Raw genomic sequence first — 23,570 nt, 5'->3', positions numbered from 1 at the left:
GGGCTGGCTAAGTTGGGCTGGGTTATCCCCATGTGCTGTTTGTTGCACAGGAGCACCACATGGTCTGAAGCTTACCTGAAACATAGGTCTAAAAAAGAGCAACAAAGAGGAATGAGGAAGACTGCTTAAAGCTTGAGTGCTGCAGCTTTCTTTCCTTTAGGCAATTCCCCCCCTCCTCTCCCCAGATTACTTCCTTTACTGCTCCCTTGCTTTCTTGATCTCATCTTTCAGGAAACCTGCTGCTTTTTTCAAATAAGCCCCAATTCAGAGTGTTCCCCAAGCTCCAGTCACACTCCCCGCATCACCCCCTACATTTGCACCCTCACTTGTCTTTCCCTCTTAGCAGACACTGGGGTTTCTGCATAATTCAGAAGCCACATGCAGGCTGAGAGGCGTGGTTCACTGCGTCGAGAGTTATGTGCACTTATATGCTTTTGCGCACTGAGAGAATGGAAGAATGTCACTTTGAAAATCAATTTCCTCATAGCTACTGTGAGGTCTTTAACAAGTGTGACTCATTACGGTACATTTGCTGCACTACAAACAGACCATTTATTGTTTGTGTGCATGTAATCTTATCACACCTGTGCTTCATAGCAGAGCAGGTAACTGCTTGAGTGAGGTCAAACACACAAACTGAAAGCTACAGCAGGCAGCAAGGGCAGAAAAATAGATAGTGACATTATCAGGAAGGAATCTTTAAACCTGTTCTCTACAATGCTGCCATCCACTATATCTGTATGCTCACCTCTGTTAATTCCACAGCTCGGCTAGCTCATACAGCGACACAGAATATCAGAATGAGAAAGCAAACCACTGGGTTTTTTGGTGTTGGAAGAATCAAGTAATGGATTAAAATATTAGATCCAGGAACTCTGCAAGCTTATCATAGTATATAAATGCAGTGTCAAAATCATAATCTTGACCTAATGTCACATTAAGTAGGAATAGCATACTCCTATTGTGAAGGGATTGCCATCAGTCCAGCTACTTTACCTGAGGATTTAAGGATAATTATAACAAAGCTGTAAGAGTTACACTTCCTAATGAAAGGAGCTTACTGATTGTATATAAAGGGCTTTAGCCTTCTCCCTGAAGGCTACTGACATAATCAGACATACTTACATTTTTTTGTGGATCATGACATGAACATTCCCTTCGTCTGGATTTAAATTACACCGATGCAACGAATGCTACCCAAAATTACAGTATGTACTAGCATCAGGTATGACTCCAATTGTACCATTTTACATGATCCCAGATCTCACTACATGAAAAATTAATCCCCCATCTCTGATAAAAGATTCAATTCACAATCCATCTGAAAGCATAGAACAATGCTAAGGTTGTGAAGTGGCACATGGACTGAGTGGCTAATGAGTGGCTGCTGACAAATGTAGTTCACACACAGCTCCGTTCTGTCTGAAGAAATCTTATGACTGTAATTTTTTATAGACACCAATTCGTCTATTTTAGTTTGTCACAGTTTCCCCCAATGAGACAAAGTCTACAAGTTCTTACCTAATATACAAATATCTGAACTTACTGAACCAGTGAGATCCGCATCCTAGAGGATAAATGTATTAGGAGAGAAACAGGTTTATGCATTAGTCCTGATTATGCCAGCCAAATTACAAATTGTCTGGCTGTTTCTTTGCCACTACAACTTAGCGTTCCTAATTACTATTTCTGCTTTACCTAATTAACTTGGCCTCATCTTGATCCTTCGTTAACAAGGAGCAGATTAGCAACACTGGGACTCCATAGCCACAGTGTTATTGGGATTTGTATTCAAACAACTTGTCAACAAATTGTAATATAAAAAAGGACAGCAGAACTCATATTTACTGTCACATGTTTTTGTCAATAAATGAAGATAAAGAAATATTTTACATGAATATAAGTTATTTGTAAAATCCAGTAAAACTTGACTAGCATGCATACCCCAATATGCAGAAATCCCACAGCAAATAGGCCTTAGTATAGAATTTAAATGCCGCATTGAAAAGCTCAGGTTCAGTCTCGCTCACAATGATAATGTGACGCATTAACAATCAATACAGGTCATATTCCTTTAACCATAGCTACAGAACTACCTCCTTACTGCCACATCTTATTCAGTTCATGCAGACATTTCAACAAAAAATGTTTGGACTCAAGGGAAACAAACCCTGGTTGCCAGGCTGAGGCGGTATGATAATTTACTTGGAAACCCTTTCCACCCATCCTTAATAACAGATGACTACTGCAGTGCTTCCGATGCTGTAACAAAAGCTGGTGCAGGGTGAGCCATGAGCCAGCAGACTGCCCGCAGCTGAATTGTGTCCCATCAGTCATGACTGCAGGAGGCTTTGACCGGCAGCTGTGCCAGCTACCATTATCCCTGTATTCATTGTTATACACCTGCCATACAACCATGGTAAACCCAGGCAGAGTAAAATGGCATACCCGGCATTCAGGGTGGCCCAGTATAATGTTTTGAATAAGAAAAGGCTGGTGAAATATCTGAAAAGCATTCTGAAAGAGACAAATGTATGCTTCACCTAGCCTTGGGAGGGAGGAGTCAAAGAGGCAGAACAACATTCAAGATGAGAAGCCACTCCGATACTGTGGCAGAAAACAACAATCAGACTATGCCCAAATGATTACTTTGCTGTTTGGGCATCAAAAGTGTGAGCTAAGAAAACAGAAGGGGAGAGACAAGCAGAAACTATGCAAAATAAAAGCATCACAGACACACTGAGAACAGAAGAAAAACAGAACATAAGATACTAAATGAAATAAATGAATTGGGTGCTGATCATATTAAGAGCACTTGTGATTGTTGCTTGGATGTTTATGTGTATGAGTGTGACTAGCTGATTGTGACCAGCAGTTAGCCAAAGCAGATTAAAGCATAGAAACCTCCTATAAAGCTTTTTTCTGTGAAAACGCGTAGGCTGAAAAGGAAGTGGTTTTTTTGGACACAAAGAAAAACATTTTACTAATACTCACTTATCTACTCAAGAGACCAACAGTTGTGTATGAAAATAGTTGAATGATTTTCAACATTACCAATGTCTAAGAAATCAAATACACATAAATATTGGGGTATATTCTTCATTACGACAGTCTTGAAAGTGATGCCTATTTTACAATTTAACAAAGTTGAGATCACTAGAAACAGACGGTTTAACAAAAAGAATCATCCGGTTGCAAAAGTCTATATTTTTTTTAAAGCAAAGGACATAGAAGTTTGCAGTAAATTTTAAATACCTGGCTTAATATAAAATTTTATATACAGAACTTTCAAAATTCACAAGTGGTTAATGTGCCCCTCTCCAGTTGCACGAAATCAGATGTGATATATATATATATATATATATATATATATATATATATATATATATATATATATATATATATATATATATATATATATATATATATAAAATATTCCATATGTAATCGTGTATATATACAGATAGATATAATTACATTATTTATTATTAGATTTAAGCCAAGTAGATGTTATTTCATTCATTTCTAATCTGCTTTAACTGGTAACATTTTTAGCAGCATTAGCCTGTGTGTCCAGCCAATCCAACCCAAGGTACGACAGCTGGTGGTGACACTTTCAATACACTGACCCCAAACACTGATACTTAACGGTAACACGGTCACTCAGACCCATTGTAAAAACCATGGAGGAGCTGACAGAGTGGCTACAAATAGCTGCAGTGCTATGATACACCGGGTGGCAAATTTTACCCATCTGCTCTGAACTTCAGACAAATTCACAAATGTGTTCAGTGTCCATGTAAATGACTAAAGCCTACTGTAGCCAGTGTGGACCGGTGCAAGCCAGAAAGTGAGAGTGCGGAGGGCGGACAGGCTTCCACATGTCCTGCATTGTACAGACCACTGATGATGAGGGTTGGCACTGAGATAAGGACAAGAGCAATGATTTGTCGAGTAGAGCTGCCCTGATTTGAACTGGGTGGCCTGACTAAACTCCCTGGTTTGACAATTTTAGAATCTGCTGCAGTGTTTGGAGCCACAGAGCCACTTAGACAGCCTTTATTCGGCATAATACCCTGAGCCAGACTAAACAAGTAAAATACCAGGAAGAAGGATTCCTACATTGTTTAATCAAAGAATTAGAAACTTCTTATAGCAAAGACAACAATCACATATTCAGTTTATCAGCACATTTAAAGATTTATAAATGAAATAAGCTCCCAGCATAAATGTTAATAGCAGTTTACAGTAATAGTAACTTAAGATGGAAGTGCTACAGTGAGCCCATTTGTTTTTTAGTCATTACATAAACAGCTTAGTAACGCAGAGGCCAACTAGAGTGAAGTAACCCTTGTCTTCATACCACAAAGCCTAAGCAGGAGGCCTTAACAGGATACAGAGGTGCTCCAGGTTTGTTCATACAAATAACCTTCTTGAATTCCAAAAGGGATTACTAGTCCTAATGAGCTGCTGTGACACTTTCTATTGTTGGGGGGGAGGAAAGAGAGCGGTCAAAGGCCATTTAGCTAAATGTCCTAACGTAAGGTGCTGCTCTGAAAGCTGCTTAGAGAATCCCTGTACGAAATGTTAAGGCAATACTACAGCGGAGGTACTAGCACAGCAAGTCAGATACAATATATATAGACCACAAGATAAAAACTGTGAAGACTGCAGCATAGCAACGTGTGTCAGCTTTAATAAAAGTCTAGCCAATGTGGCATTTAAGTCAAAACAAGGCTGCATACAAGAGGTCTGATAGCCACCCCTGTAACTGATAGACCGTTTTAGGCAAACCCTAATGTGTAGCTTCCATTACTGGTCAATTAACTAATTAATCAGTTGAAAATTGCTCTGCAGCTCCCTGATAAACAAATTTGAGTCTGCTTCGAACAGTTATAACATCAGTGCATGTTTCAGTGTGGGATATTTTATAAGATCAATAAAAAAAAAGAGGTATGGACCACAATATTGAACTGCAATGTGCTGAACAATACCGCAAACCTAAGGCTTTAAATCGACAAAATATCACATCTCACAGGAATTATAACTGATATGATTCTGGTTTTCTTAATTTTATCCACCTGTGTATAATGTAGCATTTTATAGTAAAAATATTAAAAATACTGCAACTGTCTCTTTAACCAAATGTTTGCTTAAATCACAGTAAAGAAGTTTTCCCAATTTTTTGTAATCTAACTGAAAACATTCAAAACATTGTGTATGTCTGTGTATGTATGTGCTCCCCATTATCCCTCCTAAACATTAAGATAAAAAATTATTTATTCCTTTGCAGCTTTTCCTTTCAGACGATGTGGGACAAAGACCATGAATAAACCAACATACAAGGTGAGAGTTTTTGGGTAAGCATCATTTTACCAGTTAAGACATGCTGTGGATTTACAATTCTTTCTAAAGCCGTTTCATCAATAGAGTACATACACTTCAGGCCTAGGCTATGTTCATAATGATAAGTGATGGTTACTAGATCCAATTATGTTGCAACTTGAACCATAGAGTGACCAGCACACTGATTCAGCCATACAGCAAACACATTCAGATGCTCTCAAATGAATGGAAATGACTTAAATGAAAACAACACCAACAACAAAAAGACTGTACAAGAGACAACTATCACACCTGCAGCATGCAACTATACCACACGTCACACCAGTAGGCATATCTGTCTTTGCCATTGCTTTTCAGTTGACTTGGTGACGTGGGAATTCAGATGTGATGAAAGATGGGGGAACGGATAAGGCACTGCCACAGTGAATGGCTCTCCATGCTGCCCAGGGCCTCTCAATGCCAGATGGGCTGTAAACAATGACCCATTTGGGCATCTCCAACTTTGTTTACCTTTTTTTCATCTGTGCAGACAAGGAGAAGATGTGTTATTACACATGTTAATCCAGAGAGAAAGCGTGGTATCATCTTGTCAGATGAGAGTGCAATCTAAATCTATGATTACAGTGAAATCCAGCATTTGGAGTGAAGAAACAGATCTAGTGAGTAAGCTGCTGGGTTTGTTTGGTTCAAGAAATCCCCAATCTTCAGCAAAGACAGGCGGCCTGATAACACTGCCATGGCATCATTGCCAACTCTGCAGTCACAAGCTGAAAAAAGAGATTTAATCTACAAAATAGCTCACTGCCAAATACCTGAGAAGTCTGCAAAAGGTCAGAAGTAAACTGTCTGCAAGTGTGCACACAGCATTCAACACTAAGATAAAAATCAATACACTGAGCCACAAGTGGTGGAAAGAAAAAGTTTCCAAAGTTTAGAAAAATTCCAGAGAGCAATAATGATTAAGACAAAGTAAAAAGAATCACAGGATGTGTTTCTTCTCAACAATGAAAGGACTGAAAACAGGCATCCTTCTCTCACATTAACATCCTTGCATGAGCCAGGGCCATCTGTGATATGCCAGCAGCCTGGCACAGAAACAGAGATGTGGGGGAGATGGGCATGAACAGGAAGGGGCAGGGCTAAGGGAGAGAGACGAGGGAGGAAGAGAGCAAAAACAAACACGAGACCAGATTAAAATTTCTAGGGAGGAAAGCCATGTGACCACGGGAAGGCGAGAATACAGTGGAAAATCAAGAGTGATATCTCATGTTTCTCTGTCTTCCATGGGGGTATCTCCTGTTTTCCACAACAGTTTGCTTGGAACGGCAAAGCTGGCATCATACACATGCCACACGTAAGATTTTACCCCCATGTTGTTTACTCTGACCTACTTCAGATGCAAGCTTAAGACTTGCTGAAACCTGCACTTTATTATTTTGTTGAATATGACCAAAAAGATCTTGTGTGATTGTGGGCAGGAGAGCTCTGAGTCTGTGCAGCGATTTTTACCATGCTATCTCAGGGTAATAGTATGAAGCAAGCTCAACACAGCTAAGCCCTCTTTGCATTGGATGGCTTGGAAAAACCAAGAAAGGCTAGAAAGATAATGGATATAATGGTGGTTATAAACTGTCTTTAACCACGTTTTCCACGTGCTCGCATAAAAGACACTCACAAAACGAACAAATTGATTGGTGCCACAAAAAGGGTAAGAGAGGAATCCATCCATCCATCCATTCATTTTTTTTCCCACTTATGTAATTCAGGGTTGCAGGGGGTTCTATCCCATGGGCCAAAAGATAACGTATACCCTGGGCAAGTTGTCTGTCTATCACAGGGTGCAAGACAAGAATGATGGCAGAGAATTTATTAATGGCATAGTTTTTCTATCATATTTATCTTATCCAGAGCATGCCCATTGCTGGTGTTAACTTCTAACATAAAAGCTGCTCATTAGAACGTCATACATTTAAACATGAAACACATGAAGTACATTTGCACTTTCAGTGACAGATACCTGGAAATTACTTTGACTACTTTGAATGATTCATTTTACAGAATGAATATACTCTGTGATTTTCTGTAAATACCAACAGAATAAAACATGTTATTATCTGTGTTCTATTAGCTGTAATACCTGCAGTATAAAACAGGCTTAGTAACAAATACAGACCGAGAAGAGAAACAATTTTATGCGCTTTTACAGCTGATATAGACGATTCACTGCAGTCTTCAGACACATGTTGCTGTTCAGAGAAAAAAAAGAAATCACAGCTGGAATCAGAATAGAATAAATTCAAAACATTTTAAAAAACAACTGTTGAGGTTTTCTGCAAAATAGCTCAGCTTCCTGAAAGTACCAGCAATCCCACTTAATGGTGTATCATAGAGATGCTGGAAGAGACTGATCTGCCTGTACAATTGTGCTTCCAGCCTGTATGTGCTGACCATCCTGGTTTTTTATATATATATATATATATATATATATATATATTTTTTTTTTTTTTTTTTTTTTTTTTTTTTTAAAGCAAGCTGTATAGTAAGCCAAAACAAGACCAAAGAACCCTGCACAAGAGCAATCATAACATCAGTTTTGGCACTGGCTGCTGTGCACAAAGAAGAAAACAGCTTGCATGCACCACCTGTGAGATGTGCAGTATATATATTACTATGGTGATCGAGTCAGGTTCAAAGAGCTCCACCTTGAAAAGTCTGCCTTTAGGCTCAATATACACTACGATCCTATTGATCTCACTTCTTAGTTCATCTCTCCAGTGATTTCATCCTGATTACAGCTTGACAGACAATAACATTGAGGATGTTGATAAAGCCTACTGAAGCTACTCCTTCTTCTACTTTCTTTAGGAGTAAAGAATCTCATTTCCCGTACTACAGTCTGCAGATTATTACAAATGCCCATAATTAAGAAGTGTGCTGTTGGTCTAACTGCACAATGCAGCAACTCTAAACTTAAAATTGAATTCAGACATTGTGTAATATAGCAGTGTAAATACACACTGAAACATCCAGAATGACAGATTAAACAATGTTCAAGTAACTTTTCCACAAAAACTTCAAGCTTCTCAAATGTAACTTTTAATATGTTTGCTTGGCCCTTTAAAAAATAAATGAAACACCTTAGAATTTAGACAGGACAAGATATCTGAAATGTCAATTAATCCAATTCTGTTTTATAGTCACTCAATCTATAAAACATCAGAGAAGGAAATTAATTGTCTTATATTTTGTATTCTGTGACCAACAGCAAAAAATCCAGAGTAAAAATCATTTGGGAATGTGTAATTATGCACAATAAATAGCTTCAACTGACTCATTAATCAATAAACGGCTGCAGATTAATTCTTCAGATATCACTAAGGAGGCAAGGAAACTCCTTTGTAAGACATTTAATGATTCAAATGGCCAATAAAGAAAATAAATGGATAATAATTACCTAAACTGCATCTGCTATGACAGTTTAACAACACGTGAAAGAGTTCTGCCTGTTATTTTGTTTATCCAACAGTACCTAATGGAAGACCTTCAGCTCAAAGCTACAACAGTATATATGAGATGACTACATGATCACTTGAATCATGATTAACATCCATTGTCAACTGTCCACTAGAGGGAGTTTTAATCTGTCTTTAGGGAAAAATAAAATAAGAGTACATAGATCCCTCTTCCACATTCTCCATCCACTGGACTGAACTACAGCTTTGCGTTGTCCAGTTGAGGAAAGCTCGGGGCTGCTTCCTGCTGTCAGCGTGCATGATATCATCATCCAAATGAGGCCTTCGAGTCTCAGTGTGTCTTTGCATGCTCAACAATGGCATTCTATCTTTAAAGTCCTTTTATGTGATGCTATGTGTCACTGCGCTGTAATGCTAAAGTCAGACAAAACAGGTTTAATTCCTGCCAGTGGATGAAGTGGTTTGCATTCTTTCATCTTGCACAGTACTGACGCAGCATGTTTTCAGTACCCTAGGCAAAGTATTCACTGAGGCCACTGACTGCCACAAGGCTCCCAGCAGGCTATGGGGCAGGTTCAGCTGCTTCCTGTCTGCTCACCTCCTGTTACACAGAGGGTGCGATGCAGGGAGTAGCACCACTAATAACATGCAGACACACTGCTGGTAGAGAGCGAACCGGCATCTCCTGCACTGTCCACTTCAATGATTGAGCTGAGTGTCATCATGCAATCAGCTGGCCAAACTGCCATGGAAAATGAAGGCTGTCTGAGCACACACAATGTAAAATAAATCCTTTACAAAATTATCTAAATAGGGAGAAAAAATAACAAATCACAGGACATGTTTTTGTACTTTGAGGGGGCCAGTCATGCTAACTATAGTCCCCCTTAAGCCTCCTGGGAGAGGGAGAGAGAATAATCCTTGTTGCAGTCTCAGAAGGATGGAAATAATTAGTTAATACCTTTGCACAGTCTAAGCTTGTGATTTCCTTGTGTCTATGTAACGCAAGAAAATGAACTCCCCTTGTGCATTTGCGAAACTGTCGATCGCCATACTTCAGCGATGGTATGTTCCTCCATGTCATGTCTACAGCTACTGCTTGTCAATCAGTCTTCCAGTGTAAACCATTTAAAATTTAGTGGTGACCAATTTGCAACTCAGCATACTCCTTCATGAGACTAGAGGCTGATTGACAGCTCCCTGAAGACATCTCCATTACACTATCATGATGAGTGAGAACACAGAGGAGAAAAGATAGAGGGCTTCCTGTGGGAGTCAGGCATTCTTCCACTAATATTAATCACGCATATATTTATCGTAGAGGGAAAAATGTGAAGACACTTTTAGATAGCTCTGGTCAGCATCCATCTCATGGATTAAAAATGTGACAAATAAGCCTTTTTTTCACAGATATGAAAAAGATAATTGTGCCTTGTCTGTAACTGCTGCATACACAACGAATTGGTGTCACAGAAATTTTGTTAATGAGATGAGACAATTTTACTGCCTTACCTGCAGCTCACACCAGGCCACCTCCACCCAGGTCTCAGTATCCAGGCCTTTGTAGACTGTCTTGAAGGAACCTCTCCCCAGCTCTATGTCAAATTTAAGGAACCTTCCCCCTGGAGACGTGGAGACTGCCTTCATCTCTGCCTCCTCCTCATTCTCCTCACTGGCTGCCTTGACAGCAGCTTTACCACCATCACTGCATGTAACATTTAGCGCGTCTCCACCTTTCTCCTTGTCCTCATCGGCGCTGGCGCTCTCTGTTGCACTGTCTTTAAGCCCACCTTGACTTTCAGTGCTGGATCCCTCCTGTATCCCACAGCTGGTCCCCCTTGACCTGTCCACAATTGTTCGCAGGTTAATGTTTAGGATCTTACTCCTGTTATTACATTCAGGTGCTTCAAAGGCCTGCTCATCTGTGTCTGAAAACCATAAACTTCTCCTGATGAATCTCTGATGCACAATCCTCTGATAACTGGAGGAAGGATATGCGCTGGGGTCACTCCCACCTCTCACTACAGAGTCCACAAGACTGACGGGTCCATCACCCATGGCCTCGCGCACATTTTTGCCCGGTTCACACTGAGACTTGGTTACAGGCGAATTTCTCAGGTCTTGATGGTCCCCGGAGCCTGATTTAGACTCCATGGTGACTTAAAAGTTCAGTCGCTTTGGTTTCCAGGTCATTCGTGCCATCACGGGTAGACTTTCCAACACGCAGATCGACAGATGAATACCTGCAGCGCCCACTCGGTGACGCAGTTTGCCGGGAGAGGCCCTTAACAACACTGGGATGGATGACATAGACAAGATTTTATCCGCTAATAATAATAATAATAATAATAATAATAATAATAATAATAATAATAATAATAAAAGAACCTGCAAAAGAAATACGATATGCCCCAGTTATACATTATTGCTAAAGCTATCGATGGGCGTTAAGCATGGTAATAATCACTGAGGTGAAGTTAGCTGCTGTCAGTAAGAGGGGGTTGACAAAAAGACAAGCCCAGGAGTTAAAGCATTGCTTCCAGAAGCCATCGTCGTCCAGGTGACCGAGAAACTAGCAAGCTGGCTTCGGCGACATAAGTTTGGCAACTAGCTAGCACTAAATTCCCCCCAGTATACCCACAATATTATCTTACGTTCAAATACTGACATTAAAAAAATAAGGCACGACTTACCTTGTTCAAAAAAGGGGCATAAAAAACACCCTCGAGTATAACTGACGCTAGTGACACACAGCAGAGACAAACCTGCCAGGTCCAGTAGCAGCACTCAAAAAAAATCCTCGCCAACGTTAGCCGACTGTCCACGACAAAAGGTGGACTTCAAAAACGCCCTATCTGCATATTATCTCCATTTTCAAGCACAGGAGCCGCCCCAGCGACCGCAAACAAATTCGGGCTTTCTTAACTGAACACATACCACATGCTGACAAGAAATAACTGACGAATTTCTTGTATTTATCTCCTTTTAAGTCCCCGCATCCCTCTCTTCGGTTGCAGCTCCCGATGCGACTCTCCCCACTGTTTCTTCTTCTTCTTCTTCGCTGCCGCGTAAGTAAATAGCACACACGGGTCGCTTTAAGACTCGGGTTTTTTTTATTTTTCCTGTAGTCCCCTCGGTAGTTAACTTAAACCAACAGCTGTTTGCGCTTGTCATCGCCTTCCACCATTTGGTTAGTGCACCGGTGAGGTACACCAAATGTGTTTCCCATTCAGTTCGCTTGGCTCCACGCCCCTGGTGAGGACTATAGAAGGGAGGAGGATGGAGGTGGGGGGAATGGTCCATCCAATCATACGGCACTCTGGGACGCCACAGAAAGCCTACTCATCATATTGTGTGCTGTCCAACAGACAGAGTGACACGGGGTGAGACAAAGGCTGATTAGAGTCAGTGCAAGTAAATTACACAGCAATTGAAAACATAAATAAATAATTTCTCACACCCTTTGCAGACTCAGTCACGTGTCTTAACTCCCGAGCCTGCTGTTGAAACAACATTTTTCCATTATCACTGCTGTTGTGTCACTATAATATAGTAGTTACACGTGCATCAGTAGCTCTGTCACGTAGCCTTGGCTACGTGCTTGCGGGTCCAGTCTTCTCTACCCCTACAGGATATTTTGCCACTTTGCTGCAGCCTGCATCTGAGGTGTAGCAGCTCTTCGCACAGGGCAAAAATGAGCAGCAGCATCAACAGGTTAAGTGGCACCGAGGTAAGATATTTGCAGCCCCTTTTTAACATTCATCGAGGGAAAATGTAAATCCTCTGGTTTATAGATGTCTATAGGCTAAGTAGATTGATCATACAAATTGACATGCTCACAAGTGCAATAAATAAAAGATGCACGAAGAAAGATTACCTGATTAATAAGAGTATTCTTGCTGTTTTGCATGCTTTTATACAGTAGAATAGAAGGAGTGTTAATACAGTGCAAAAATGCACGGACCGCAAAGCAATCGCTTGGATATGGGCACTTGGGAAATGTGCTGTCATGCAATAATTTTTGTTTAGGTTGAATTTTTTGTTGCAAGAAGTGTTGATTCATTGTCGTGGTCATTTCTGTACCCAGAGTTGTCGGTTGTTACTTTTTATTGTAAGCCGATCGTGTAAAAGTATCCACCTCCTGCGGTTTCTGCGCTTCCATGCCACTTCTGTGCCTTTTCTCATGTTACATGTCATCTGCATGTGAGGTACATTCAGAGGTGCATACGCTTTGCAGAATAGAAGTGGTGCTGAATAAGACGGATTTTATGTCTCCGCAGAAGCATTTGACCAGACATCTTAAAGTCTTTTGCAAGCATGCTGGGTCAGATGACAGTCTGGTCTGGCTTAGGGGTGAAGTATTGTTGGTACCTGAGTGACCTTATAAACAATGAATGCCCTCCTTTGTTACCAGTGCACTGGCTTAAATGCACACATAAAAACAGACACAAGGTTTTACTTTTGTATTACATCATCCTGCTTCATGCCACAACTGTAAAGCTCACAGATTGATTACTTTAGTTTATTAGGCAATTGAAGCTGCCATTTAAGAGTAGTTCAGTCCTGCATCTAATGTGCAGCATCCAGTTTTACAGGGCAGGGAAATGGACTTCACTCTGTTATGCGCATGGTCACTGTCTTAATAGCGCCATTTAATTTCAGATGTGTGTGTGTGTGTGTGTGTGTGTGTGTGTGTGTGTGTGTGTGTGTGTGTGTGTGTGTGTGTGTGTGTGTGTGTGTGTGTGTGTGTGTGAATTTGAGGAAGAAGGCAGGAGGAAGAGAGACCCTGGCAGCCACAGATACTTCCTTGCAACAGTCAGAGCTCAGCCAGCATTTGCAAAATGTAATACCCTTACGCTCGATAAAATGAGCAATTGATCTCATTTACAATGTGTCCCCCACCAGTGTGAGTCAATATGAGTGTTTTTTTTTTTTCAATCCGTGGCTCTTGTAGGGTGAATATCTCACAGGAAGACTTTCTGCAGGCTTTTAATATTCTTGCCTGCCTTTCACTGAAATCTAAGACCGATGAGATGAGTCAGATTTCACTTTCTTTGATAACCCGTAGTTTAAACTGCAGCTTTTCACTAAATGAGAAAGTGTTTTTGATTTGTTTGGGGTTTTTTTTCCCACCATAAGTGCCTTAGCTGCATAGACCACACTCAGAAACAGTCATGTTTGCTTTGCTTTGTGCAAGGCTGTAAAACTAAAAGCTCTACAGAGATTCATGGAAATTAGATTTACAGTTGGGTCGATTGTCATCTGGAAGCTGGCCAGATTTTGAGGTGAGTGAGAGAAGAAGGCTGCTGATAGGACATGATGGATGGAGAGCAAAGAAGTGCTTATGCACGAGGAAAAAAAAAGTAAGTGAAATACTCACTCATGCAGTTAGAGTTAATTTAGCATTTCATCATATAGCTGAACACGGGCTCAATTAACTAAATAATAAATGTACGGTTTCACTGTCTTAAGTGGTGTCTTGCTTTGTTGCCTTGAAGAGCTTTCTACATGTCAGACACAGAGCTTAACAATACAAAGCTAAAGGCACTGCATACTCTCTAAGTAACTTACATGCGGGTGTAATCAGTTAGTGTGACGACATGGGAAAAGGAGAAAAGTTTAGGATTAGGTGTGCAAGTTGAATGAGTTCATTTAGTTTTTGGGAAATCAGCCAAAACGTTCATTTGCTTCTGAATACACAATGAAAAATGGATTTATTTGATCTGAGGTTTGGGTTAAATCACGGGAATTAAGAAATTGCAGTCTTTCCAAAGTTGTAAAAAGCATGTATTATACAACTCTGCATCTAGCTTTAGCATTAAAAAAATATGAGAAGTAGCAAATGTGAATTGAAGGGTCTTTTATTTGTTTTTCACCCTTGGTAATCCTTTGCATTCTGCAACCCGGGTTGAAAGGTAAAATAATGTCATATTTTCTCATTCAATTCAATTCAGCTTCAATTTTATTGATATAGCGCCAAATCACAACAACAGTTGCCTCAAGGCGCTTTATATTGTAAGGTAAAGACCCTAGAATAATACAAAGAAAACAGAGGAAACCCCAACAATCATATGACCCCCTATGAGCAAGCGCTTTGGTGACAGTGGGAAGAAAAACCTTCTTTTAACAGGAAGAAACCCCCAGCAGAACCAGTTTTATTCTCAGTTTTATTTAGGTGATTTATAGGAATGATTTCAATTGCTCAGTTAAGCGCTTAGGTCAACATTCATTGTTTGAAGAAGCCCTATATAAATAACTTACTGATTAGCTGGTTTCCCTTCTCATTCCCACATTGTAGTGTTAGTGACACCTTACAGCAGAAACTGAATAATGTTAAATATTATTACATGATTTCATCTGTTATTCCACAGTGACACATAACTGAGAGTTAAGATCCAAACAACTTTTATGTCTCTGACTATCTCCCCCTCCCTCGTTACCTTGCTCCTTCTCTCCCCTCGGTGTATCTCCCCCGAGACTGATTCAGACTAGAAATGCACTGTGAATAATTCATCACAAAAATCAGCACTGAAACCTAGAACCAGTACAGGACAACTGATTTAATGAGAACTTTTCTCTTTTTTTTCCTACAGTTTAGATAGCTATAAATCTGGTGTGCCTAGATGACTGACAAGCACTGGGTTTCTCTGGGATATAAAATTCTGTCCAAAAATGCAATTGTGAACGAAACGAAAACCAGGATCACGTACATTCTCTTTTTAAAAAAAATAATTTGTTGCATGTTATCCCTCCACTCCACTCACAGCTGTTGAGTAAGACACATTATAAGAGCCTGTATTTGCTATCATTTTTGCACTGAATGTCTCCTCTGCTGTGATTAGTTGTTGTGCTATTTTGCCAGCTGTATGATGCGAGTAGACAGCAGGATTAATCGTGATAAATAGCTTGGGCAGACAGAGGAAATGACCTTTAGATTTGGCCTACGCACATGTCAAAAAGGAGTTCTTTTTTGGAAAAAATAGACATAGTGACTCCATATTTCCAACCTGCGATCTCACAACAAGTATTATCTCACTGTGGTCTGTTGACTCTGGGATAAAGGGCTGTATTTTTTGAAAAACCTATGTCAGTGTGTGAGAGCAGAAAGGCTGACCCTGACACGTCATGACAGTATGCCATTTGTGGTATTTGGAGCAGATCACAGTCACAGGACACCCTGCCACACCACATTGCTTTCCAGCGAAAATGCATGTTTGGCTTCACAAAGCATGTCCTAAAATGTGTTTTAATTCCTCGTTGTGAAGGTGTAACACAGTGCAGTGGATCTTTGAGTTGAAAGGAAAAAACACATTTTGTTTTTTGTTTTGTTTGTTTTTTTTAGCATTTGCTGGATACTGCCGAGATGTCTCTGAAGTGTTCACATGAATCTATGATAAAGCATAAAAGTTAAACTGATAAGTAGAATGCCAGATGATGAATTTGGCCAGTAACCCATTTAATACATCTTCTAAAAAGCAGAGATTTATTAAGAGAATTAAACATGGCTTGTCCAGTGGTTATCACAGGATTAAAAAAAAAATCTAAATAATTACTGCAACCAGAGTACCAGATCATTACCAACCCCATCGACCACACCTTCTGTTCAGAGTGTACTTCCCCTCATACATCAAGTTAACCCATGTCAGTTGATTGCTGTGAATCTCTTAAATACATTGTAATTCAGCTGTAGCCTCATCCATGGTAAATTAGAGGGTGCAGCTTTTCTTTCCTTTCTTTTTGTCTTTATCCCTCGAGCAGAGGGAAGACAGCTCGCACCACTTCTGCAGTTTGGTTAATCTCAGACAAACTATGCTCTCTGCAGCTGCAGGGAGTGTTATGATAAAAACGGAAGATTTTGGTGTTCAGGAAGAGACTGCTGATTTTTTTTTTCCTTCTCAAAGAAAAAGAGGCATTGGCATTGGCATTCATGCTTTGACCTTGTCGCCACTGAATTTTAAAATGTGGTTCTCAGGTGTAATGAGCCATCATTTTTTATAGAGACAGACTCCGTATTCACCAATAAGATAACTTTTTTTCCAGAACCTTCTGGTCCAGTGGCTATGTATGGTTCTCTCTTTGCAGTACATAGTCCACTGACATGGAGTGAATACACAAACACACTCACAACTGAGCTAATCTAATGTTGCATCACGCTCACCCACACAAGAATCGATAGGTTACACAACTCAGAGTAAAAGTAACTTTCTTAAACGCTTTTGATCAACTGCTGATTAATCATAGAAATGAATTACCATATTTACTCACCTCTCTTCCTAAGTCCCTGGTTTATTGAGTATAAAATATAACAAAATAATAAAGCACATTTTGTTCTGAAGTGAACATTTATTTCAATTCAGTTCATATATTCAAGCTGGATCTTACCTTAAAGACCTCATAGTATCACCCTATCACCCTAAAAGAGCATTTTACTCTCAGACTTCTGGCTCCCAGTTTGGATCCAGGAGACAGATAGCCTCTCTAATTTTAAGATTAGGCTTAAAGCTAATACCAGCTCACAACAACAGTCATCCCAAGGTAAGGTAAAAATCATGCAATATTAGAGAGTGAACTCCAAAGATCCCCCAACAATTGTGGGGAGGAAAAGCTCCCTGTCAACAGGTAGACCCTCTGGCAGAACAAGGCTTAGAGAGGGACTGCCGTCTGGACAGAGGACCATAGGCGCACGATGAGCCACGAGCAGGACATCACAGAAACTGCTGAAGAAAGTAGATAAGAGTTAACAAGATGCAGCAGTGGCCTATGAGTGTATGGGAAGTAAAAGCGAGGAGCGAAGAAGAAGTGCTCAGTGCATCCACTAGCACCCTGGGTTTAGAGCAGCATAACTAAAGGAACTTGATGAAACTCTTAGATTTGTCAAAAAGGAAAGTGAAAGATTAATTTTAAGAGTAGAGAGGGTGTCTTTCTTCAGAACCAAAACTGAGAGTAGGTTTCACAAGAGAAGGTCCTGATAGCTGAAGGCTCTACCTGCCAAAAGATGGGCAAACTGAGGTAAACTGCTATCATATAACACTGGTTCTTCTTGTTTTTGCTCAGCCCATTTCTGCAGCTGTCCATCAAGCTTCAAGAGAATGTGATATGGGCAGAATATGAACAAAGGATCACTCTATTACTCTACACTGATAGTTTTTTTACAGATAAGAAAATCAATCATTTGACTGTTTTGATTTATAAAGTCAACAAATACTGGAATAGAGGGCAACAAGTGCGGCGCAGGCTCATAGAAGCAATATAAAATGCCCAGAGCTCAATGCTCATATGACACTAGTGAAGGAGAAAATGTGCAGACTGAAAGTGATCGCTTGAAACTATTCGCACAAACGGCATATGCTGACTTCGTGTTTGTCATGTTTTAATGGTACTGTTACCGGATTGTCAGTATCTCCTTGCTGTACTAATGGCTCTGTTTTCAAAGGTCACTCTTCTGTAATGGCTGTTGTTGTTCTAATTAGGTCAGAATGATAACCAGATCCTCACCATCCGTGCTCAGGAAACACAAAATTACTGCTAGTCTCATCAAAATGATGCCTTGTTGGCTCTACTGGAAGAACAAAACACAGCACAGAGCAAGCCTTTCTGCTTGTTTCCCGGCGTTCTTCTTTCTGTCATTATCTGCAAGCCATAAACATTATCTCTGTGCCAATTACTCTCTTCTCTCCCCCAGACCACCCATCCAGATGCTTGGCCCAGAAGCCCAGCTCCTCTGAACATGAACCACTATGCCAATAAGAAGAGTGCAGCTGAGAGTATGCTGGATGTGGCCCTGCTGATGGCCAATGCCTCCCAGCTAAAAGCTGTCCTGGAGCAGGGGCCAAGCTTCCACTTTTACACCCCCACCATCACCCTAATCAGCATCTCTCTGTGTCTACAGATCACAGTCGGGGTCCTGCTTATCTTCATAGGTGAGAAAGTAAACATAGCCTGAGCCCTTCTGGTGTATCAGAGGTGTTTTTGCTGTCTGGCATCTCACATCCTTTACTTGCCCACTTCATCCTTCCTATTCTAGCAAGATTACAGCGATCTATATGCCACATTTTGCCCTACAATGCACCCCCTCCCCCATAAATGTCAAGTCTACTGACTCCTGACAAACAACCTATTAGGAGCTGGATTCAGTCTCTATAGCAACCAGGACTGAGAGGTCAAAGGGTTCACTAGGTTTTACTGCTGATATCAGCACTGCTGGGAGTTGGGAGAGGTGCTGTGTATGTGTGTAAATGTGTCAATATGTGTCAGTATGTATGTATCTCCATGTGTTGGAACAAAGAGAAAAGCCCAAAAAGAGACAGATGCAGCAACAATTTTTTAGGAGGTCTGCTGATATCTCGGGTTGAAAAATTTGTGCGTGTAAATAAAAATAATATAAGTTGGGGATAAATAAACTAATTTAGTTTTTTTTCCCTGACACACTGAACAACAGGTTAATGAACTTTAAGCCAGTCACAATGACTCAGCTGTTCATGGATGAGTAAATAAAGTGAGTTTTGTTTGGTTAGTGTGAAACTAACAACCCCACATGTCTTATCTACCTCCTCTGTGAAACTGCTGAAAAAAAATCTTAAAATAATCAATTATCAATCAGATATTTCAAAGCACGCCCAAATGAATATTTCCTCCCTTGTTGCTCAGATTTCTGCAAAAAAAATATTATATCATCATCAACATTGTTACAGTATGAGTATACAGTACAATCAGATATTATTAACTCTGACATTTGCACATTGAGGTATTCACATTAAAAACGTCACATGTCCATAAGACACATCCAGCACGTGAGAGTCATCACTCATTCATTGCCCCTTTGACCTCCTTCACCAGACTTAAACAGCATCCCTTGCCTTTACCAAAATATCACACACATTTCTTTCTCATTACTCTTTTCTTCATTTTTGTTTACTCTTCTGAACTTCTTTGGCCTCTCGTCCTCACATCCCTCCCTCCCCGTTGGATCCAGCTCTCTCTAATGAAGCCAGTGGTGCGTGATGTGAACGGCCTACATACTGGCCACCCCAACCAGACTCTAGCCCCCACCAAGACAGATCAGATACACACACACACACACATCACAGGAAGCGTTCTTACGCTGTTTAACCTCTGGTAATTTCCATCAAATACACACACATATACATGGCTACTGCACACCCATTTGTATGAATATGCATTCATGTGACCATTATTCACAGGCGACTCCCTGTACTGCTGATGACACCATAGTAATGTCTTTGTCACAACACTAATTAGCTGTTTTCATAACATTTAACACATGCCATGATGCTATTAAAACACAAAAGAAATGACACAGTTGCATATAGGAAATACAAGCTTCCCTTGATCAATTTTCTTCCCCTGTATTGTTCTTTCTCTGTGATTTGAACCTGACACTTGTTTTCTTTCCCTGTGTGACATTTATGCCTGCGATGTATAGTAAATGTATCACATCATATACATGTTTACATTGGGGGACGCTATTGTTACAAATCCAATTCCAAAAAAGTTGGGAAGCTATTTTAAATGCAAATAAAAACAGAATGCAATGATTTGCATATCTCACAAACTCATATTTTATTCACTATGAAGAATAGAAAACGTATTAAATGTTTCAACTGAGAAACTATACTATTTTAACAAATGTATTGGATGCCGTTAGTAGCAACAGGTCTAAACAAAAGTTGAGACAGGGCCATGTTTACAACTGTGTAGCAGCGTCTCTTCTTTTAACAACAGTCCATATATGTCTTGAAACTTAGGAGACCAGTTGTTGGACTTTTCGGAGAGGAATTCTGTTCCATTCTTGTCTTATTCTGAAATATAGGATTGTAGCTGCTAAATAATTCTGGGTCTCTTTTGCCACATTTTTGGTTTCCATGACAATTTCATGTCTGTTTTTTTATGGCAGTGTCGCCTGAGATTCCAAAGATCACGAGCATCCAGTATTGATTTTCATCATTGTCCCATGTGCACGGAGATGTTTCCAAATGATTGGAATCTTATGACGATGTTATGAATTGTAACTGATAAGATGTTCAAAGTCTTCACGATTTACAAAGAGGAACACTATTCTGAAATTGTTCCACAATTTGTAGACGCAGTTTTTTTGCAGACTGATGAGCCTCTGCCTACTGCACCATTACTTTTGACAAACTCTGCCTCTTTAAGATGATCTTTTTGTACTCAGTCATGTTACTGACCTGTTGCCAATTCAGCTAATTAGTTGCAAAATGTTCCTTAAGCTGTTTCATTTAAGTACCATTTACTTTTAAAGCGTTTTGCATTTCCCTGTCCCAACTTTTTTGAGTGATCAAATTCAAAATGAGCTAAAATTTTTAATAACATAGTAAATTGATTGCAGTAGATCTAACTTTTTTTTTTAATCTGAGTTTCCTCTAAGTGAAAAATGAAAAACTGAATATTGCATTGTTTCCTTACATGCTTGCGTCATAAAATAAAAGACACAAATAGATGTATGAGCATTCTGAACCCAGAATTAAGTAAATATAGATTTGTGGTTGACAGTAAATCTTTGCACCATAATGAGTTGGCTTTAGTCCCAGAATAGAGTAGATTGTTGTGCAATTAGACATTATCTGAGTTGTGTGTTGTTCTGCTTTTGTTCACAGTTCGATGGAACCTGAATGATGAGCAAAAACACCAGAGGCTGAACTTCATGGAAAACTTGGCTACAGGTCTGGTGTTCATCATCGTGGTGGTCAACGTCTTCATCACAGCTTTTGGAGTCCATCGAACAAATTACAGCAACTGACCACGCACACACACACAGGCACATCTATGTATGTGTGTATGCATTATTTTCACAGTCTTTCACTGCTCCCCTCTCTCTTTTCAAACAGGTATTTTCTCTCCTGCCTTACTCTGCAGTTTGCTCCTAAAAACTTTCATGTCGTCAGCATGTTTTTGCTCTACTCCTCTTCTGACCGGACCTTCACAATCACCTACATGACCTACAAACACAGTGACCTCTCCAGGCTCGCAGAGAAATTTCCACCAGAAAACAACTCGAACAAAATACACAGCTGTTCATTTACCAGAAAATCATTGTCCCGCATGGCTGCAGGCACCGAGAGAAAATAGCGAACAAGAGAGAAACAGCCGTAGCGACAAAGAGGTCTGGTACGTAAACAACACAACATTTGTTCTGAATGGACAAACAGGAAAGTGGAGACAGCAGCAGTCAGGACCATGTGACCTCATGCTGTCTGTCTCCTATGCTGTCCGACAGTGACCCGACGCACTAGCCAGACATGGATGCACAGTCTCACACACACACCTGAACACTCTTTAATTTTTAATTGCACCAATGACGTTTGATCATGTTTAATGGGTGTGCTGAGCACATGTATGCAGCACAGGGCAGGCCTCATCCGCCTCAAAACCACTACCCACCTCCACAGCTTTAACTTTACTATCAACTCTACCCCACAGGTGTCATGCCTAACATTCAGTTATAACAGTGTTTGGTTGTGCTATGAATCCCTCTGTGACGAGCAAAGCCGGACTTTGTTTGTGGTTCTTTGGACCAGAAGTAGCTGGTGAGTCAGAGTCAACAGAGCACAGACCCCGGCAGAACTACTTGTTAAAACAGAAGCCTTAATTAGGCAGCAATGCCACTGAAACCCCAATTAGAGCACAAGCAAATGCTCATTTTATACACTTGAGTGGTTTGACATAAATATCCAGTAAAGAAAATTTGAGGCTGTTTCACATAATTATCAGCTAAAAACCGTAATCGCATTCATGCAGCTATCTATAATTTCTCCAAGGTGGTTGTGAGGAAGCACCTTTCAGATGGCAAAACGTCGCAATCTCATCCTTTTCCTCCCCTACAACTATCATTGGTAACCGTGGAAACAGCCACACTGAAAGCCAGATTTGATGATACACACAGCTTCACTTGGAGGAGATCTGTAGATTGATATATATACATAATGTATATCCATGGCTCCTACCGCTCTGTCTTGAAGTTTAACAAAGTGACTCTGTGGGGGCTGCGCATCAGAGGATGCTGATGATCAACGAGGACTTTTAGTTCCTTTGAAGCGAGTGTATTAATAGCTCTCTCGTGGGAATGTGGATGCCAGAGTGTGAACTGAACAATCACTCTGGTGACATTTCCAGCCCCCTTTAGCACCTCCCAATTCCTCCTCCCTCTCTCTTTGACTCCCCTCTCATCTGTTGCTCTCACTTCGCAGGGAAGACAGTAGCAGAAAAATGCTGCCGAGTGCAGATAATCTCCTGAGATCAGACACCTCTGCTCTGCTGCTGTGATGTAGACCTTACCTCTGATGTGACTACTTTCCTGCACATTGTTTATTACAAGAAACAGAGAGCATTCAAATGCACCCATCAGGGTATTTCAAAGGCATTCTAGCTAGCAGCATTTAATAGAGCATTTAATCAAGTTAGCTTAACTCATTCAACCAAATTGATTGCCATTATTCATTAATGAGGTCTGATCCCTGCTTCCCATTGTCATTGTTATAGCACGCTTGAATATTTTTCTGTTTTTTTGTGTGTGTGTATGAGTGAGGAAGTAGTGCCCTCTAGTGTATGTGTTGCTGCTGTTGAATCAATTAGATGAATAATTTAACATAATCTCCATTTCATGATGACAGTGCAGTGAACAGTGCCAGAAACTAACCCGGAAAAGCTAATCAATGCACTCCTAATTACCTTTAATTCCCCTTTGTTGCTACACTACGGCAACATATACAGCAT

General features: G+C 40.3%; 2 protein-coding genes across 8 annotated transcripts in view; one reads left to right on the top strand and one right to left on the bottom strand.

Moving 5' to 3' along the window:
- LOC146645444 (serine/threonine-protein kinase WNK2) overlaps positions 1–12,061 on the bottom strand; it is a 39,921-nt gene extending 27,860 nt beyond the window's left edge. For 6 of the 7 annotated variants that reach the window (XM_085392833.1, XM_085392826.1, XM_085392830.1 and 3 more), the window contains exons 1-2: positions 11,513–12,061; positions 10,332–11,113 (exon numbers count right to left, since the gene is read on the bottom strand). In XM_085392833.1, the coding sequence (XP_085248959.1) occupies positions 10,332–10,973 (642 nt within the window). In that variant the 5' untranslated portion in view covers positions 10,974–11,113; positions 11,513–12,061. The remainder of the gene's footprint in view (positions 1–10,331; positions 11,114–11,512) is intronic. The other variant, XM_085392827.1, reaches the window with a different exon arrangement.
- A 246-nt stretch (positions 12,062–12,307) lies between these two features.
- LOC146645443 (ninjurin-1) lies at positions 12,308–23,484 on the top strand. The gene is made up of 3 exons (XM_085394449.1): positions 12,308–12,549; positions 18,502–18,739; positions 21,455–23,484. Exons 1-3 carry the CDS (start codon positions 12,514–12,516, stop codon positions 21,595–21,597), a joined length of 417 nt encoding a protein of 138 aa, XP_085250575.1. The 5' UTR covers positions 12,308–12,513; the 3' UTR covers positions 21,598–23,484.
- The last annotated feature ends 86 nt before the right edge of the window (positions 23,485–23,570 follow it).

This window comes from Rhamphochromis longiceps, linkage group LG20 (genome assembly GCF_057381845.1).
Source record: "Rhamphochromis longiceps isolate RC_006_pf linkage group LG20, R_longiceps_female_GT1.1, whole genome shotgun sequence".
Taxonomy (NCBI): Eukaryota; Metazoa; Chordata; class Actinopteri; order Cichliformes; family Cichlidae; genus Rhamphochromis; species Rhamphochromis longiceps.
This window is presented reverse-complemented; position numbering and strand designations above follow the sequence as displayed.

Excerpts from the sequence above, each read along its gene's own strand:
- LOC146645443 (XM_085394449.1), top strand. The coding sequence starts at position 12,514 with ATGAGCAGCAGCATCAACAGGTTAAGTGGCACCGAG. Across the intron at positions 12,550-18,501 it reads ACAGGTTAAGTGGCACCGAG|ACCACCCATCCAGATGCTTG; the intron begins GTAAGATATTTG and ends TCTCTCCCCCAG. Across the intron at positions 18,740-21,454 it reads GGTCCTGCTTATCTTCATAG|TTCGATGGAACCTGAATGAT; the intron begins GTGAGAAAGTAA and ends TTTTGTTCACAG.